Source organism: Sinocyclocheilus grahami, unplaced genomic scaffold (genome assembly GCF_001515645.1).
Source record: "Sinocyclocheilus grahami isolate Dianchi unplaced genomic scaffold, SAMN03320097.WGS_v1.1 scaffold17.1, whole genome shotgun sequence".
In the NCBI taxonomy this organism is placed as follows: domain Eukaryota; kingdom Metazoa; phylum Chordata; class Actinopteri; order Cypriniformes; family Cyprinidae; genus Sinocyclocheilus; species Sinocyclocheilus grahami.
In genome coordinates this window covers 6224326-6238091 of record NW_015505196.1, presented here as the reverse complement: position 1 = coordinate 6238091, position 13766 = coordinate 6224326, and the positions used below count along the sequence as shown (strand labels likewise).

Here is a 13766-nt window from a genome sequence, read left to right as displayed (position 1 = left end):
GCTGTCTGTAGACGCTGGGAATTGTGCTGTTTTGGTGCTTCTGGATCTTAGCGTAGCGTTTGACACTGTGGATCATGGGATTCTTCATGACCGTTTGCAGGAGTGGGGAGGGATTAAGGGGCTTGCTTTAAAGTGGTTCTCATCCTATCTACATTGAAGATCCTTTGCGGTGGAGCTAGGAAGCTCTATTTTATCTTCACAGTTTATTTCCTCGGGGTGCCTCAGGGCTCATGTCTTGGTCCTGTGTTGTTCTCTTTATATATGCTGCCTTTGGGTCTAATCTGTCAAAAATGTAATGTGGTTTATCATTGTTATGCTGATGACATCCAGCTGTATGTGCCCCTAAGATGTAACAATGACTCCAATATTTCAACTTAGTTTGAGTGTTAGGATGAAATAAGGGCATGGATGGCTTCTAGTTTTCTGCAGCTCAATGAGTCTAAATCGGAAGTGGTGATTTTTGGCCCTCCAAAGTTAGCCAAACAGCTTTCTGTACATCTAGGCCCCTTAGCCACTAATATTAACACTCAAGTAAGAAACCTTGGTGTAATCTTTGACTCGGAGTTGAAGTTTGATGGACAAGTTAGTGCTGTTGTTAAAAGTAGCTTCTAATAATTGCGAATTATTGTTAAATTGAAGAGAATTCTGTCTTTTGAGGACATGGAAACCGTGATTCATGCTTTTGTTTAATCCAGATTGGATTATTGCAACTCATTATATTTAGGGTTGTCTAAGAATCTGCTCTCACGGCTGCAGCTAGTACAAAATGCTGCAGCTAGACTGTTGATTGGCACAAGGAAGTGGTCCAGCATTTCTCCAGTGCTGGCTTAGCTGCACTGGCTTCCTGTTGATTTTAGAGTCCAATATAAAGTTTTGATAATGGTTTTTAAAGGTTTGCATGGCCTTGCTCCAGAGTACATTTCATGTCTGTTACAGCAGCACTGTGTTGCTAGACCTCTAAGATCATCACAGAGTCTGCTTTTACATGTTCCCAGATCACAAAAGTGATCGAGCCTTCTCTGTGGTACCCCCACGTCTTTAAAATAGTCTCCCATTGCACATTAGATCATGTGACTCATTTGACTCATTGTTTTAAATCAATGTTGAAAACACACCTTTACTCTGTGGCATACAGTTGCCCCTAGCTTTTGGGACACTGAGCAATGATGTGTTGTGATGTGATTTTGTGTTGGTTTGAGTAATTTTTAGACATGTGAAGCACTTTGGTCAACTGGTGTTGTTTTAAACGTGCTATATAAATAAATGTTGATTGATTGATTGATTGAATCTCGCTGGCTCTGTGTTGCAAAGCATGTGATTGGCTGTTTGCCACTGATGTCACACATTCATGTGTGCGTGCTCCACAAACTCCGGATCAAAGCCTGAGTTGACAAAGAAAGTTGATCATCAGCATATGGTACCAAAAAAAACGGATGGTACCGGAAAAACCGGATACAATCACCTACATACAATCCTCTAACCCCTCCGGTTATGTAAGCGACCCTGCTCACTCAGCTCCCTGTCTTTCCTCCGACTCCTCCTGCACAACCCCCCAAGATGTCTCCATCTCTTAATTGCATGAGGAATAAAATAATGGCAACTTTGCCCTTAGCAAGAGCAGACTCCATTAAAGTCAAAGGTGAGCTATAGCATTGGTTCCCAACCAGATTTCAGGAGATTTCTGATTGTAATAATATTTCACAATATTACTGTTTTTATTATTTTGATCAAATAAATGCAAGCTTTGATGAGCATAAGGGACTTACAGCAGCCTGTAATTACACACTCCACTCAAGAGGTGACAGCGTTGTGCTCTCTTCACCACTGCCTTCCTGCCACACACACAAAAAATGGTGAGACACATTCCAACATGTTATTGAATCAGATGGTTAATAAATAAAATAGAATAATAAACCTTAATTCAAAATTGGAATTAAAGGGTTAGTTCACCCAAAAATGAAAATTCTGTCATTAATTACTCACCCTCATGTCGTTCCAAACCCATAAGACCTTTGTTCATCTTCGGAACACAAATTAAGATATTTTTGATCAAATCTGAGAGCTCTCTGACCCTCCATAGACAGCAATGCAACTGCACTGTTCCCAGGTCCAGCAAGGACATCGATAAAATAGTCCATGTGACATCAGGGGTTCAACCGTAATATTATGAAGCTACGAGAACACTTTTTGTGCACAAAGAAAACAATAATGACACAATTTATTCAACAATTCTTCTCCCCGAGTTACCATATTCCGCCATTTTGGAAAGTACAGAATGTAATCAACTTAATCAGTGTTGTTTACGTTCAGTAGACAGCGCGTGCATGCTGAACGTAAACAACGCTGATAGATGTCTCCATCTCTTAATTGCATGAGGAATAAAATAATGGCAACTTTGCCCTTAGCAAGAGCAGACTCCATTAAAGTCAAAGGTGAGCTATAGCATTGGTTCCCAACCAGATTTCAGGAGATTTCTGATTGTAATAATATTTCACAATATTACTGTTTTTATTATTTTGATCAAATAAATGCAAGCTTTGATGAGCATAAGGGACTTATTTAAAAAATAGAAAAAAATCATATTTTTTCTGGTAGTGTAGTTTCTTTGCACATATTATACATAAAAAAGTTATTTTTGCTCCTCTCTGGTGATATTTGAAGATGCGAAGACAAATACTTGGATCTCCATTCCATCTGTCCCAGCAGCCTGTAATTACACACTCCACTCAAGAGGTGACAGCGTTGTGCTCTCTTCACCACTGCCTTCCTGCCACGCACACAAAAAATGGTGAGCCACATTCCAACATGTCATTGAATCAGTCGGTTAATAAATAAAATAGAATAATAAACCTTAATTCAAAATTGGAGTTAAAGGGTTAGTTCACCCAAAAATGAAAATTCTGTCATTAATTACTCACCCTCATGTCGTTCCAAACCCATAAGACCTTTGTTCATCTTCGGAACACAAATTAAGATATTTTTGATCAAATCTGAGAGCTCTCTGACCCTCCATAGACAGCAATGCAACTGCACTGTTCCCAGGTCCAGCAAGGACATCGATAAAATAGTCCATGTGACATCAGGGGTTCAACCGTAATATTATGAAGCTACGAGAACACTTTTTGTGCACAAAGAAAACAATAATGACACAATTTATTCAACAATTCTTCTCCCCGAGTTACCATATTCCGCCATTTTGGAAAGTACAGAATGTAATCAACTTAATCAGTGTTGTTTACGTTCAGTAGACAGCGCGTGCATGCTGAACGTAAACAACGCTGATTACCGATGTCCTTACTACGTTTCTGGACCTGGGAACATTGCAGTTGTGTTGCTGTCTATGGGAGATATATCTTGGATACTATTGGTCTATGGAGGGTCAGAGAGCTCTCAGACTTGATCAAAAATTATCTTAATTTGTGTTCTGAAGATGAACAGAGGTCTTACGGGTTTGGAACGACATGAGGGTGAGTAATTAATGACAGAATTTTCATTTTTAGGTGAACTAACCCTTTAAGTGTATAGCTTTTACAAATCTCATATAAAAGTAATTATAATCAAGAACATTTAGTAATTGTATCATAGTATATATTGATAATGTATATAAATTCAGTACATATATTAAAAGCAGCTGATACTTTTTTATTGTTTAATATTAAAATTTTACAATTGCAAAAACTGGCTTTATAATGTTGTATGTATGACATAATTAAATAGTGTTTTTTTTAATTATTGATCTTTACAAAATTAATACATTAACATTTTACAGTTTTGTAGACTTGGCTAGTAGAGTTTTATTAATGAGACCTTAGTAATGAGACCTTTTCACAACCTTGCAAAACATTGCAAAATTAAACGTGGAATAAATTTGAGATTAAACAAATATGGCTGTCAGTTAAATATAATTAAAATGACAATAAATAAACTTTCTTTTAAATTACGTTGTTTAGCGTTGGGTTAGGAATGGCTTTTGGTTACTCACCGCATATTGTCCAGTGTTTATCAGGTATCATGTATGACACTTTCTCACTCTTTCTGCTTATGTTCTTTTTTTTTACCTCTTCAGTCCTCCACAGTGATCTTTCTATATGTCAGGTTTCTGGGATCTCTCTCACCCTATAGCTTCAGTGTCACTATATTGGAAATATAGGCACACAACCTACAGTTCCTCCTGTTACAATCAAACCTTTGCACCAAATCATTCCTCACCTTACAACCAAACCCACACCCGCTCACCCACCCCCTGAATTTCAGGTGCTGTGTTCTAGCCAACATATGAACGTAAAACTGCCACCTGGACCAACATCTGGCCTCTTTGTACAAGGTGAGTTTGAGGTTCAGGCTTTTAATATACTAAATAAAAAATATATCTTAAAATTTGACACTTCTTTCACAGCCCCTTCCAATGGGATAAAAACAGAAGCTGTACCTATTTTGGAAGGCCCAAGTCATTGTGGGTACTCTGTAAAAAGGGGTAAAGATGGTACCATCAACATCCTCCTGCCTTACTCTTCCTGTCACATGACTCAGAAGGTCTGTGATGTCATTCATTGTTATGCAAGTTGTACGGCTACTTTGATTTCATGAATATTTGTTTCTGTTAATCAGGATGGGCTGTACAGAATTATATTAAAATATCAGATACCAGAAGGGCGCACAGTTGAGTCATTGCTGGAGTGCCAGGCTTTGTTCAGTCAAGGTACAGTATAAATCTTTCTAATGAGTGGATTCAGACATTGTGACTTAAAAAAAAACTTTTTAAAAACTGCATTTTTGTTGTGCAGAGTGCAACGTTGCACCTGATCAGCAGTTGGTCTGTGGATCTGGAGCGTTATCATCATCAGAGTGCCACAGATGCCTGCTGTTATTCTACAGACACCCAATCATGTTATTACCCCATGGACGGTGAGCTGGACAAATTATTAAATTCAAAATTGTGTGTAGTATTTAACAATAAATCTCAAACAATGCTTGCAATTATAAAGAACGTTTGGCAACCTTTATGTATAATGCATTATAAAGGTATTCATAATGTATCAATTTTTTATTTTTTTACATGTAGCAAATATATTACAGTAAACAAGAAAATGTATCTACCAACTACTACCCCCCAACCCTAACCCAAACCACAGCACATCAGGAATTCCAAAATAGGTACAATACAGGTAAATAAACAGAATAACAACAAAAATAATGAAAATAGTTTAAATGACCAAGATCTCCCTAACTGAACATATACAGTTCTTCCACATAGACAAAGTAACCGGTTTAGCATGGTTGGTCCGTGCTGATGACAGTTCCAGATATAGTATCTCCAGTAAGGAATGTAACTAATGTTTGATGGAAAGATCATGGGGAAGTTTCCATCGTTGAACGAAAAGTTTCTTTGCAGCAGTCGAGGCTGCTAACCAGAATTTCCAGTCTTTCTCTTTTAGAGAAAATTAAGAGTTGTCATTCAACAATAACAGAAAATGAGAAAACTTTGGGGAAAATGAGTCTAGATGACCTTGTTCAGAACATCAAGCACCAAATCCCCAAAATCTTGCACATCTGGTCATTCCCAAAGCATATGCTTAGTTTAATTACAATTATTTATGAAATGTTATAATGCATTAAAGTTAAAATGCATTATTATATTATTATATTATATATTATCAAATTCTTTGTTACATCTGAAATTGATTATTTGTCATGTGCTTTAATATACTTTATACAGTTGTAACAGGTATTATAATGTATTATAGATATGGTTACAATTATTCATTAGGCCATAGAATGCAGTACAATAAAAGGCATTTTTTTTAAAGACTACAAGTAAAGTGTTATGTTTTGAAAAGCACCTGATTGTTTTTTGAGCAGATAACTTAAACCACAAATAAACCTTAAATCAAAATGTTATCAGATTACTTGTGTGTATGTAATGATAAGGTATTAATTACAATTTATTAGTTATACAAAACATGTTAAACTGACAGCTGTATTGAAATAGCATCATATGACCCCTTTAATTTTACAACATTGTTTTTGTTTGTATAGTTTGCCTTAAAGATTTATTTATCAGAATCAAACAAGAACATTACTATGTGTGTATTTTGTGTTTCCCAATCAGAATGCACAATGGATCGGCATTTTGTTTTCTCGGTTCACTCATCCGCCCCTGTCCCCCACCAGCCTCGTCACTGCTGGCGACAGCTCTTGCACACCCCAAAAAGTCACTGCTGACATGGCCCTCTTCAAGATCCCTCTGGATGAATGTGGGGTGCACAGATTTGTGAGTAGATTCATTGCAATTGGTGTGTATCTGAGAGCAAGTTTCCATGCACGTCTAACTGAACTGTCTCTAGGAGGTGGGTAAAACGGTCATCTGTATGGTGGAGATCCTGAATGGAGTGCAGCCCCTCAGTCTAAATTACGGCACCATCACTAGAGAGTCGCCTGTAAGGTACTCATGAAAATACAGTTACACTGATGCACAAAGAGCCAAGCACCATGCTGAGACTCCATGTTCCCTGTTGTCCCAGGCTACTGGTTGAGTGTCGCTATTTACCCGGATCTGTGGTAAGTGTGGGTTATCTGGTGAAAAGCCCCTCCCTCAGACCTTCTATCAAAGCTCAAGGGGTGTTTGGAGTTCAGCTCAGGATTGCAAAAGGTTTAAAACATTTTCTTCATATAAAACCTAGCTGAGTCTTCCCTTACAGTTTGTTGAAAAATATAAACCATTTTTCCAAGTGAAATGTTAACATGTTCAAGAAAATCGAGGCATTTGATGACTTTTGCAACCTCAAAAAAGTGATTTATCAGATTTTGTGCATTAACTACAACCTCTTTTCATTCAGATGAACACTACAATGATTATTACCCTCAATACCACCAGCCCCTGCATATGCTGCTGGGAAAACCCCTTTACCTGGAAGTGTGTCTGCTAAATCCTCCAGACCCCACTGCTATGCTGCTGGTGCATTACTGTGTTGCATACCCACGCTCTGCAAAATATGCCTGGATCCTTATTTATGATTTTTTTTCTTCTATTTTTTTATACTGTCACTTAATTCATTTAATGCATCCTTGCTGATTAAGTATTTTTTTTTTTTATCTTATCCCAAACTTTGAATGGTTTAATGCTTTCAACAAAAATATTAAGCAGCACAACTGTTTTCAACATTTAAAATAAAAACATTAAAAATATTAATTTCAACCTTTTTGACTTTAGGTGGCCAAATTTCCTTGACCAGACCCCAACCCACAAGCCTCGTGCTACACCTACAGTGGCCCCGATCAATCATCTTAGACGATTCACAATCACTACATTCCAGTTCCTGTCTGAAGATGCCAATCTGCAGACAGACGAGGAGGTAAAAAGCAGCTCTGGAAGTGCTTAGAAATCTAGTCAAATTTAATTTGACATGTAACTTAATGTGTTTTTTTTTTGGATTTGTCAGATTTATTTTGTGTTCAACTGAGGTTTGTCTGCCCTCAGATGGTCCATGTGTTGAGGGCTGCTTTGCAGGTGAGTGTCAGCCATTGCACTTCATTCAGCAGTATGCAATTACAGCCATAATTTATGGTTTATGAATCTCTGACTCCTAATAGGTCTACTACACAGTCTTAAGAGCTCCTGCTTTACAGTCATTTGTAAAATAAATAAATCATCATTCTTTTTGTTGACAGATGTACAGTCTTAATAGCAACTACAAAACAATAAAGCTTTGAATGTATTTTACTTGTCATGGTGAAGTTTTAAAATGGCATTCAAATCGATGGGCTTTAGAAGAAAAAACTGTGAAAACTTGGTGATATCGGATTGTTGCTTTCTGTGGATTTATGCACAGGTTCAACTAGTGTGAACAGCTATAAACAAACTTGTTTTGCAGTGACTCAAATGAACCTGCGGCCATCAGCTGCACTACTGCTTGACTCATTTCTGTATCACCGGATCCATCTATATGAGTCAACATTGCATTTAATGGTGCAATCTCTTTTTCTTTGCATTCATTTATTACTAATGTACAGCTATGATGACACTTTCGTTTACATCTCACACGTAACGCTCTTACGCACTGCTGCGGGAATAAATGACTTGGTTTAAAAACTATGCACTTGATAATTTATAATACTTTTCTAATTGAATGGTCTCCAGGAGGTGGGTAAAACGGTCATCTACATGGTGGAGATCCTGAATAGAGTGCAGCCCCTCAGTCTAAGTTACGGCACCATCACTAGAGAGTCACCTGTAAGGTACACATGAAAGTACAGTTACACTGATACACAAAGAGCCAAGCAACATGCTGAGACTCCATGTTCCCTGCTGTCCCAGACTACTGGTTGAGTGTCGGTATTTACCTGGATCTGTGATAAGTGTGGGTTATCTGGTGAAAAGCCCCTCCCTCAGACCTTCTATCAAAGCTCAAGGGGTGTTTGGAGTTCAGCTCAGGATTGCAAAAGGTTTAAAACATTTTCTTCATATAAAACCTAGCTGAGTCTTCCCTTACAGTTTGTTGAAAAATATAAACCATTTTTCCAAGTGAAATGTTAACATGTTCAAGAAAATCGAGGCATTTGATGACTTTTGCAACCTCAAAAAAGTGATTTATCAGATTTTGTGCATTAACTACAACCTCTTTTCATTCAGATGAACACTACAATGATTATTACCCTCAATACCACCAGCCCCTGCATATGCTGCTGGGAAAACCCCTTTACCTGGAAGTGTGTCTGCTAAATCCTCCAGACCCCACTGCTATGCTGCTGGTGCATTACTGTGTTGCATACCCACGCTCTGCAAAATATGCCTGGATCCTTATTTATGATTTTTTTTCTTCTATTTTTTTATACTGTCACTTAATTCATTTAATGCATCCTTGCTGATTAAGTATTTTTTTTTTTTATCTTATCCCAAACTTTGAATGGTTTAATGCTTTCAACAAAAATATTAAGCAGCACAACTGTTTTCAACATTTAAAATAAAAACATTAAAAATATTAATTTCAACCTTTTTGACTTTAGGTGGCCAAATTTCCTTGACCAGACCCCAACCCACAAGCCTCGTGCTACACCTACAGTGGCCCCGATCAATCATCTTAGACGATTCACAATCACTACATTCCAGTTCCTGTCTGAAGATGCCAATCTGCAGACAGACGAGGAGGTAAAAAGCAGCTCTGGAAGTGCTTAGAAATCTAGTCAAATTTAATTTGACATGTAACTTAATGTGTTTTTTTTTTGGATTTGTCAGATTTATTTTGTGTTCAACTGAGGTTTGTCTGCCCTCAGATGGTCCATGTGTTGAGGGCTGCTTTGCAGGTGAGTGTCAGCCATTGCACTTCATTCAGCAGTATGCAATTACAGCCATAATTTATGGTTTATGAATCTCTGACTCCTAATAGGTCTACTACACAGTCTTAAGAGCTCCTGCTTTACAGTCATTTGTAAAATAAATAAATCATCATTCTTTTTGTTTGACAGATGTACAGTCTTAATAGCAACTACAAAACAATAAAGCTTTGAATGTATTTTACTTGTCATGGTGAAGTTTTAAAATGTCATTCAAATCGATGGGCTTTAGAAGAAAAAACTGTGAAAACTTGGTGATATCGGATTGTTGCTTTCTGTGGATTTATGCACAGGTTCAACTAGTGTGAACAGCTATAAACAAACTTGTTTTGCAGTGACTCAAATGAACCTGCGGCCATCAGCTGCACTACTGCTTGACTCATTTCTGTATCACCGGATCCATCTATATGAGTCAACATTGCATTTAATGGTGCAATCTCTTTTTCTTTGCATTCATTTATTACTAATGTACAGCTATGATGACACTTTCGTTTACATCTCACACGTAACGCTCTTACGCACTGCTGCGGGAATAAATGACTTGGTTTAAAAACTATGCACTTGATAATTTATAATACTTTTTGTGTTTAAAGCTAACTTATGTACATTCACAGAGGTCTTGATTGGGATTCAGTGTGTTCAGCTGAAGGGTCTGTAGTGTTTTCTGCTGTGTGTGATCAGGTTGGAGCTCTGACTGAAGGCTTTACCACACACTTTACACACATGCGGCTTTTCTCCTGAACAAATCACAAAATAAACCTTGTCAAATGAGGAGCAATCAAAACACATGCACTCAATATATGGTAATTGAAATATAAGCCCCCCCCCCATTTCATCTAAATAATTCATCCTATTCAAAGTTTCAAATCTCTGTGAGTCTCACCGGTGTGTATGAAGGTGTGTTTCTTCATGTCGGATTTCTGGTGGAATCTCTTGCCACAGTATTGGCAGGGATATGGCCGCGTGTCCGAGTGGATCAGGAGGTGAGTGGACAGAGTGGATGAGCGTTTGAATACCTTCCCACATTCCTTGCACTCAAATGTTCGTTCCTGAAATTCAAAATGAACAAATGCAATGACAATTTAAAAATACCAAAAATCAGCATACAAAAATGTTTTACAATAAAAATATTATACAGTGTAAATATATATATATATATATATATATATATATACACTGTATAATATTTCACATAAAAAAAATTTAATTTTAATTTTTGTATACCCGTATACATATTTATTCATAAAAAGTATTGCTTACAAAAAAGGTAAAAACGCCTACTAAACTACATACTACAGATGAGAAACAAAAGTTGGAATTGGCAAAGATAAATGCATACTCTAGGCAAAAAAATAAAAATAAAATTGGCAAACTAATGGTCGTACCTTTACCCTGCATGGCATCACGGGGTCTCTGCTGTCCCGGAATACCAGAGACCGTCCATGATGACTACCATGCAATCTGTACACGTGAGACTCCAGACGAGTGAGAGAGGAGAAAACCTAATGGGAAAAAATTTAAACCAGAACTTTAAAGAACGACTCAGGAAGTGAAAAGTTTCCCCCCTGTCATAGAAAGGCTTGAGACCAAAATAAAGTGAAATATAATTAAAGTGCTACTCAAGGAAAATGTTTTGTCTTCTATTTCTTGGTGAGCAAGATTTATGGACTGGAGAAGCTGGTCAAACGAGTGGATTTGTATTTTAAACAAATATTCCAAAAATGGCCTGAAGACACTATTAACTCACAAACAGAGAAACTTTGTGAACTGGGGCAAAAACAGACTACAGATCTTGCAAAAACAAATATTGCATTTTTAAAGTTAAATAAAAAGCAAATCTAGCCATTCTTCAACGAATAACCCTGTTGCCAAATGGATTTTTTTTGTCTATTTTTGTTTTACCACAGAAAGAAAATCTTACAGTGACATCTTACAGCGTTGAAAAAAGCTATATATTTTTTTTATATCACATGTGTATTAAATGCACAATTTGGTGATTCTGGTATTGCAAGTACAAATGGAAGGGAAAAAACCCCCAAAACAATTTCTTTACAGTTTATGTGATCACTTCAAATGATAATTTTTTTAACTTCTCCAGACCCTTTGTGATCTTATAAGCAAGTGGATGTAGAAAAAAGATCTTAAGGATGAAGACTTTGATAATACATAATGTTTTAAAATGCCTCATAAATATCTAACGGTGTGTAGGGACACCGAAACTCATCAAAAAGTATATTCTAATCCAATTTTCAAAGATACATATTTATATATTATATCATTTAAAGTTTAGGCATTGCTGTGGGGACAGGTGGTTTTAGGGGTATTAAGTGAAAATGTCATGGCAAAACCTAAACCTATTTTAAAAACTAATGACAGTAAACTGATTTTGTCAGTTCACTGCCATTAGAGCCATTATCTTCCAAATAAACCGTATAGGACTTACCAGTAAATGCGTCCAGAGCCAGCCGAGGTGTTTCTATAATAAAATTAACATTAAATGCAATACTTCTTCTCACTTTTATTATCTGACTGTATTTATTGCAGACAGATTAGGCCGTGCTACAGTGTCGTGTCTCGCGCACCAGCAGTAATAAATCACTGAGGACAGGTGCGCGCTCCTTAAAGCGCAGCAAAACTGAAACCTCGGTAACGCGCGCTCACAAAACCGGCCGACCACAGACGCGTCAGTTTCCGCCGCGCGCTCTGCCTCGCGCTGATACAAACCAGACTTCCACTAACCCTAACTGCTGCTGCAGTGCGAAGGAAAACTACCAGCAAAATAAATCAGGGTGCTCTCATCGAAAACACAGCCTTTTCTGTTGGACATACATCTTAACTAGGCCTACCTATTTTGTTTAACCGTGGATGTGACTAATAAAAAGCACTGTGGTGATTTTATGTCCTCATTGCAAAAATGGCTGCAGTAGTCATTCATTGCAAATGTAAACCATAGGTAGGCCGAGGAGTGTGATATGGTTTTGAAGGCGTGATAATGACGATTCAGATCTTCTGTTGCCACTGAAAGTATCAAACACTCACAGACCCCATGCAGACAGATGAGGAAGAGAGGAAGAAAGGGAAAAGTGATGAGGCTGTAGATGAACTGTGGGGAGTGTGGTTGTGCGAGGTGCAACAAGACAAAAGGCTCTTTTGCCCATGCCTTAAAACCATATAAATAACTGACATTAAGTCCTCACATTTAGGCCAACCAGCATGACATTTGCGCTGTAGGGATGACAAATAGAAAGAAACTCTCGGTTTGTTTTTTTTCTTAAGCTGCAGTTTGCAGGTTTACTGGTTTAGCAAGAAATGAATATAAAATGGCGCAAAGCACCATTCGGAGTTTTGAAAAGCAGCTTCTTCCACATCAAGAAATTTGAAATGTTTTAAATGATGTACACACATGAGATGAGGGCTTAAGTGGCCTGATTAAAGTGATAGTTCATCCAAAAGTGAAAAATGTGCCATTATTTACATATAAAGTTGTGCAAAACCTGTATGATTTTTCTTCTTCTCTTGAACATAAATATTTAGAAGAATGTGGGTAACCAAACAGTTGCTGGTCCCCACTGACTCCCATAGTATGCAAAATACAGAAGTCAGTGGGTACCAGCAAGTGTTTGATTATCCACTTTATTCAGAATATCTTAAAAAAAAAATACAGGTTTGGATGTTCATTTTTGGGTGGACTATCCCTTTAAATTTATTTTAATCAATATGAAACAATATAAAAAGCATAACTAGATCAGACACATTTCTAAGCCAAAACAATTGCTTTTGCACGGTGCTACATCCATGCAGAGCTTCGAAGGGTCAGTTTAATCAAAATGAACATTCCGTCATGTACTTACCCTCATCTGTAGCACTTTAGTAGTTATGTAAAACACAAAAGAAGATATTTTGAAGTCTTTTTTTTTTGTCCATATTGAAACTCAATGGGCTCCAATGTTGTTTGGATGCTGCACTGTTGCTCCATTTTAATAAAAAAACAAAAAACAAAAAAAAAACACACATATACAGTGGTGTGAAAAGGTTTTTGCCCCCTTCCTGTTTTTTAAAATTTTTTGCATATTTGTCACACTTAAAAGATTCAGATCATCAAACAAATTTTAATATTACACAAAGATAATGCAAGTAAATACAAAATGCAGTTTTTAAATGATGATTTAATTTATTAAGGGAAAAAAGCTGTCCAAACCTACGTGGCCCTACGTGAAAAATGAATTGCCCCCTCCTGTTAAATCATGAAAGAACTGCAATTAACCACATTATTTTAGAAAGCGGAGTTAAATTTTACTAGCCATACCCAGGCCTGATTACTGCCAGACCTGTTGAATCAAGAAATCACTTAAATAGAACCTGTCTGACAAAGTGAAGCATGCTTAAAAAGCAACACATCATGCCGCGATCTAAAGAAATTCAAGAACAGATGAGAA

The 13766-nt window shown here is 37.1% G+C and overlaps 2 protein-coding genes and 1 pseudogene across 2 annotated transcripts; 2 read left to right on the top strand and 1 right to left on the bottom strand.

Moving 5' to 3' along the window:
• The first annotated feature begins 4275 nt into the window (after positions 1-4275).
• On the top strand, positions 4276-7572 carry LOC107552761 (zona pellucida sperm-binding protein 4-like; annotated as a pseudogene).
• A 430-nt stretch (positions 7573-8002) lies between these two features.
• Positions 8003-9365, top strand: LOC107552443 (zona pellucida sperm-binding protein 1-like). Its single transcript, XM_016234328.1, has 6 exons — positions 8003-8041; positions 8138-8235; positions 8315-8442; positions 8630-8807; positions 9001-9147; positions 9233-9365. Exons 1-6 carry the CDS (start codon positions 8003-8005, stop codon positions 9363-9365), a joined length of 723 nt encoding a protein of 240 aa, XP_016089814.1.
• A 497-nt stretch (positions 9366-9862) lies between these two features.
• On the bottom strand, positions 9863-13187 carry LOC107552432 (zinc finger protein Gfi-1b-like). The gene is made up of 4 exons (XM_016234319.1): positions 13182-13187; positions 10716-10832; positions 10214-10379; positions 9863-10067 (listed from the first exon to the last, which is right to left on the bottom strand). The coding sequence occupies exons 1-4, from the start codon at positions 13185-13187 to the stop codon at positions 9970-9972; spliced, it is 387 nt and encodes a 128-aa protein (XP_016089805.1). The 3' UTR covers positions 9863-9969.
• Positions 13188-13766: the final 579 nt, after the last annotated feature.